Source organism: Gobius niger, assembly GCF_951799975.1.
Source record: "Gobius niger genome assembly, chromosome: 10".
NCBI classification, from domain to species: Eukaryota; Metazoa; Chordata; class Actinopteri; order Gobiiformes; family Gobiidae; genus Gobius; species Gobius niger.
Window position 1 is genome coordinate 35,313,672 of NC_136861.1, and position 6,609 is coordinate 35,320,280.

The following is a 6,609-nucleotide window of genomic DNA, read 5'->3' on the forward strand; positions in this document are numbered from 1 at the left end:
GTCCAGCAGGGGGCAGCAGCAGCAGCCGCCGCCCAGCACTGGCACGGGCGGCTTGTCGCACATGCGCAGTTGGAGCGGGCGCGGAGTTTGGTTTGTTGTCGCTTCTGGTCGTGTTTCCTCTGGTCAGAAAGCGCGTGTGAGCGGATCTGTGGGCTCGTTCTCTCTGTCAGGTATCAGTGCTTCATCATGTGGGTGTTAATGTTTTAAAATGAGCAGAATGCTGGGAATCCGGAAGATCGTAGCGTTAAACATCACGTTCAGTTAGTTGTTTCGTCATTTGTGATACAAATATTAACTGCATCCACGCACTAGAGCCAACGTTACCGGTGTGCAACAAAGTCATTTTTTATTGGAAGTTGACTTGGAACTCTGGGGAAACAACGCAGCACAATATTTTTAGTACTGCGCTTAAAATAAGATAATCCTTTATTGATCTCACTTGTTTACATTCGGCTCTTAATGAGATCACTAAGAGTGTGCCAAAATAGACCACACAGTTAAATAGTAAAGAGGAGGTATCTTATGTACAATGTACCTTCTACTTCCCCACCTTTCTCCAGTTTAGCTTTACCCAAATCTAAAGGCGCCACTTTTTTTTTTCATTGCGTTTTTTGCCGCTTTTTTGTCACGTTTTTGTTGCGTTTTCGTCGCTATTTCGTTTCTTTTTTTTTGCTGTTCTTTAACTTTCAGATTTGGGTGAAGCCAAACTGGAGAAAATGTGCTCGGTTCAGGTGGGGGTTAAGAGGTTAAAGCTCCGTTCAACAGAGATATGTCAAAGCCTTTTAACACCCAAGGTCAGTGTGTTTTGTGGTGTTTGGATTTTCCTCAAACATGCATCTCTAAAAGTAACTGACAGATGATTATTAGATAGAACAGGATACCTATATTTTCTTATTATATACATTAAAAAAATATATAGTATAAAGAGTAAGCATAAAGAGTTCTTACCCCTCATTGAGAAGATACATTTTATTGACAATCCAACCATACAATGTGGCAAGTTAAAGCACTGTAATAGTATCTATTGTGGCTGCAGAATAAACTACAATTGAATTTATTGTCCCATCTCTAACAAATAAAAGTGACACTGATGGTAAAATCGTGAGTGTGATCCTCGTCTGTTGGAGCAGATGCTGTCGGACGATGGTGAGAGCGGACATCCTCCTCTGGTGTTTTTTGACCTGGAGACCACAGGACTGAGTGAGTATCTGTAACTGTTTTAATAAAGGCTGAAGAATCTTATGCATTTCCCTAAATTCACTCCCTGAATTATATATATTTTCAGTTGAAAACGGTATAGCTTCAAATTAAGCCAAATATCAAAATATTGTATCCAAACAAACATGAATGCGCAAAATCTAAAGAAAAGTTCACCTGACAGCATTATGAGGAATGAGCGGTTGGTCCTATATATTATGTTACATATTTACTTAAAGGTACACTGCGTAACATTTTGGACAATACTGTTGCGGCAAAACAAAACATGCTCCTAATGACACAGAAAATGCTGTTTCTGCAGTGAGTAATAATATAATGGATTTGGATGAGAAACTAACCTGTTTAAATCTCAAATTCTAACTGCCTTTCGTACATCTCCATGGAGACGAGCTGGAGACGTACCCACTCCCGGTAAAGTTTACCGTTATATCTTAGGAGGGGTGAGAACCATAAATGTTTGTTTGTACATTTAGGAGGTATTTTTCAATTATGAAAATATCTGTCATAAAATAAATGATTGTATTTCAATTTTATTTATTGGGTAAAATTCTACACGGTGTGGCTTTAAAGTAAAGAGTAATTAGAAATCCTCACATTTCAGTGTAAATGAGTCACTAAATGTGGTCTGATCTTCATCAAAATCACAGGAATGATTAAACAGTGTCTGCTTAAACTAATGCCCAAAAAATAATCCATATTGTAGTATATGTATGTATAGTGTCCCACAAATATTTTACTTTTAATGATAGTTTCTATATTTATAAATAAGATTCACTTGGGGTTCATTTATTCCCTATAGAAACAGGAGGTCGGTTTCTTGTTTATTTAAATCGGCCCATTTTCAGTGAGTCAGGGAAAATGTGGGACAAGGCACATGATTAAAACTAAAAACGGTTAAAAACTTCATGTGTCCTAAAAAAATTGTTTATTATTCGCAATATATCGATTTTCGTAGTATCGGCATATTGTACGGTTATCATTATCATTAGCCATGAGTCACGTATTGAATGGTGATGTGCCAGAAGTTCCCACCCCCTCTGTATAAAGAGGGTGTTAAGCTTGTTAAGTCACTTCTGGGCTGTAAATGCAAGGTTGATTTGTGATTTTTGCATGACTTTTGCCTAATAAAGTAGCTTTGGCTCAACACCCTTCAGTCCAAAAGGCTGAGCACTGAAGGGTCAGTGAGGGAGATGAGTAAAGACCACCTGTTCTGTCGCTCCTCCAGGTCGGGACTGTGAGATGGTGCAGCTGGCGGCTGTCAGCTCCTCGCACTCCCTCAACCTGTACGTGGCGCCACAGGGCCGCATGGACTGGGGGGCCACGAGGGCCACGGGGCTCACCGTCCGCCACCACAGGCTGTTCCTGCACAAGAGGCCCCTGCTGTGCACCCCCCCGACTGAGGCGCTCCTGGCCTTCCTCTGCTTCATACACATGGTACAGTCCAGGGATGTGGAGAAATCCTGTTTATGCTTCATCCAGGCTGTTTCCTTCTGTTCAGTGTGATACAGGAGATCTGCTCTCTCCTCATGAACTAACCTGGGTCATGTTTTTACCCAACAGACCCATAACCAGTGTTAATTTCGTCAACTAAAATATTTAGTCTTCATTTTAGTCAAAGTGTTATTTTTGACGACTAAAATTAGACAAAACTAAATTAAAAACAAAATTAAAAGTTTCTCATGAGACTAAAACTATGACTAAAATGCCCAGATATTTTAGTCGACTAAAATAAGAGTAAATAAAAATGAAAAGAAGAGACTAAAATCATCCAAACTTCTATTGAGCGTCTGAAAGAGCCTCAGATCATGTAAATTCTCTGCCAAAGGATCAGCTCTGAGCTTTGTTCATGTGGAGCAGCTCCATGAAGCAGAGGAACAAGATTAAATATGATTAGAATGAAGATTATCAATGCAAAGTCCACTAAATTCGTCTTAAATTTAGTCGACTAAATTTACTTGCAATTTTAGTCTAACTAGACTAAAATTGAAGATATTTTTTGGACTAAAACTAGACTAAAATCAAATTACATTTTCGTCAAAAGACTAAGACTAAAACTAAATTAAAATATGTTGTCAAAATTAACACTGCCCATAACCCTCAGCTCCAGTCAACGCCACGACAATATGGATTGTTTTTTTTACATATTAGAGAGACATTAACAGATGCACACATGGGCCAAAGCAATTTGTATAGCGATACAGTAAGCGTAATACAAGTAATAACCAGCAGCGGCGCCAGACATTTGTCCCAGGGGGTGCTGAGTTCTTTCTTTCATAACACACATAATAAACGCGCCTGCACCCACAAATGCGTAATTTTCAGGTGCTGTGTGGAGGAGGAGGACGCTCTGGACCTGCCTTTAACTCCAGCGGCACTGTGGAGCCTCCGTGAGGCGGTTTTATGTCGACCCAGAGGAGCAGGTCCTCGTGAATGTGTGGCTCTGCTCTCGCTTCATAATCTCCCCTCACGCTCTGCATCCCAGAGCCACTTCTATCTGAACACAGTTAATGTTCAAGTTGAGCTGATTATCACATGGATGTCACGAGAGAGGGGCAACGCGCTCGTGACTTAAGTCAACTTTTTTTTCCACTGTTGTGCGAAACCCCTCCTGGAACCGCCACCTTAACGTGGTGGAGGGGTTTGAGCACCTGAATGATCCTGAATGCTCTGTCGGGGGCATCGTACCCCAGGTAGGGTCTCCCATGGCAAACAGGCCATTGGTGACGGGTCAGACAAAGAGCGGTTCAGCAGCCCCTTATCAGAGACCAACAGGCCCGTTTAATTGTGAGGCCGTCCTTCTGTGGACCCGTAAGGGGCTGGTGCAATGTGATATGGGCAGCTCCAACAGCTGCCCCCACGACCCGGAAACGGACAAGGGGAAGAAGATGGATGAATGGATGTTGTGCATAATTTCCTTGTCCAGACTTTGTCTCTCTGCTGGAGGACTCGGTCTGTTCTTGTGCTTAAGGTTCAGCCTCGCTCATGTCGCTGTATGAAAAGAGCACAATAATAACCTCTGATTTGTGTTCAGAGCCAGAGGAGCAGAGTCTGACTTTATAACATCCGTCTAACTTCAGCTCATTGATCAAATTTACTGAACGACTGTAATAATGACCCTGGAGTCAGACTCAGCCCAGCTCCTGCTGTGGCCGAGCGTGCGCTCTGACGCACTAACTTCATACTGGGCCTTGGACAAAGTTAGAATTAAACCTGTTCTACTCACTCCTTTTCATATTAAACATCCGAGGAATGTTTCTAGAGATAACAAGTGCTCCTTTGATTTAGTGGCCAAAATCTTTGGGGGTGTTTTGGCAGTGCTTTGGCAATCTCCCTCTCTCGGCGCCGCCCATGGTAATAACCATCACCTGTGGCGACACACTCACTCCCCTGATGAGGCTGATGCTCGAGACCGAGGAGGAATGCACTTAAGCTGGCACTGGGAGAGGAAAACTTTACTGTGCAGGAGCGTCGTCCTGCCAATGTGTGGCACTGTGTACTTTCTTCACTCAAAAAAGAGGAATGAGAGCAAAACTTGTTTGGCTCGAGGTCGGCCGCCTTCACTCCACACCCGCTTTTCAAGACACTCAAAGACGCTTCACAGAAAAACAATAATAGAATCACACATAAAAGCACATTCAAATAGAGGGCAAGTCCTGGACATTAAAAGCCTTTTTAAAGAGGTGGGGTTTTCTTGAAGGTGTGGAGGTCAGAGCGGTTGGGGCAGTGAGTTCCAGAGTGCGGGGGCGGCGATGCAGAAGGCTCTGTCTCCCTAGGTTCAGCACTTGGTCTTACAGGGGAAGGAACGGAGGGAGTGAGATGGAGTGTGAGGGTGGAGGAGGTCGGTGAGGTCTGGAGGGGCCAAATTATAAAGGGCTTTGAAAGTGATGAGGAGGACCTTGAACTGGATGTGCTAAGGGACGGGGAGTCAGTGGAGGTTCTGAAGGACAGGGGTGATGTGTTCACGGGAGCAGAGTTCTGGATGTACTGGAGTTTATTGAGGGTTTTGGATGGTGAGCCGTAGAGGGCGCTGTTGCAGTAGTCAGTTCTGGATGTGATGAAGGCACGAATCAGAGTTTCAGCGGTGGAGAAAGTGAGGGATGGGCAGTCGTGATATGTTTTTTTGGCAGTGAGTGAGGGTGGGGTGGATGTTGGAGTTCACGGATGTAGTGGAGATGTAGACCTGTTTGTCGTCAGCGCAGCAGTGAAAGCGAAGGTTATTAAATCTGTGTTCTTTGCTCCCCATGGACGACAGTGTCAGAAGCCCCCTCAGCGCCCTCTCCTGGTGGGACACAACGCCCGGGCCTTCGACGTGCCGGTGCTGCTGCGTGCGCTGGAGAGGCGGGGCCTGCGGGGGGCGCTGGAGGACGCGGTGGGCGGAGCCGTGGACAGCCTGGCCCTTTCCCGGGACCTGCTGCGGGACAGCGGCGTGAGCAGCTTCAAACAGGAGGCGCTGGTGAGGCGGCTGCTGGGCGAGGACTACGCGGCCCACGATGCACTGCAGGACGCCCGGGCGCTGCAGAGGCTGGTGCTGCAGGGGCTGAAGCCGCGGGCGGAGGACCTGAGGCGACACACTTTCAGCCTGGGGGAGCCGACAGGACACTGACGGGGAGGAGACTCTATCATGAAGTGTCTGCGATTGTCAATTCATTAACATTTTATTTATTATCAGTAAAAAAAATAACGTGAGGACACAGTCTGGTCATGTTTATACAATATTTACAAAGAAAATCTCACATGCAGTGCCTTTAAAACCAAAACATTCACAGCTAAATTCTTCATCCACATAGATTCTTTTGTAAATGGTTCTTCATTTTTAAAGCAGGTCGAAGTTTCAGAAAATAAACTAGTTCCTTTTTCAGAGCTATGTGTATAATTATTGCCATGGGTGAGTTTTTTTGACCATATTGTTATTTTTCTTCACCTTTTCAACACCCTAATTGTAAAACTGAAAGGCTGGATTGAAGTGTCCCGGGTGTTGGCCATCCGTGAAATTTTTGCCAGATTTTTTTTTTGTTTGGGCCATTTTTTGTTTTGCCTATTGTTTGCTCAATTTTTCCAAATTTTACTACCTTTTTTTTTTTTTGCCCCAATTTTTCATCTTTATTACTAATACTTTCCGTATTTTTCCCCCATTTCTTACCCTGTTTGTTCCCTGCCTTTTCCCCTATTTTTGCCCCATTTTTTTCTTATTGTGTGCCACAATTTCTGCCAATATTCTGCCATTTTCCCCAAATTATTTCCCATTTTTCACACATTGAAGATGGGACCCAATGTTGTAAATGTGCAGATCTTCCAAACATTATTATTTCTGGTTCTGACAAATATTTTAGCATGGGTATCGGAAAAAGGAAAAAGTATCCTTGAAAGACTGGTATTGAAAAAACAATGTAA

The 6,609-nt window shown here is 43.8% G+C and overlaps 1 protein-coding gene across 1 annotated transcript; it reads left to right on the forward strand.

The window, feature by feature from the left end:
* Positions 1-1,130: 1,130 nt before the first annotated feature.
* On the forward strand, positions 1,131-5,822 carry LOC306969417 (three-prime repair exonuclease 1-like; the record flags this gene model as incomplete). Its single annotated transcript, XM_079565036.1, has 3 exons — positions 1,131-1,200; positions 2,444-2,652; positions 5,471-5,822. The coding sequence occupies 3 exons, from the start codon at positions 1,131-1,133 to the stop codon at positions 5,819-5,821; spliced, it is 630 nt and encodes a 209-aa protein (XP_079421162.1). The 3' UTR covers position 5,822.
* Between the last annotated feature and the right edge of the window lie 787 nt (positions 5,823-6,609).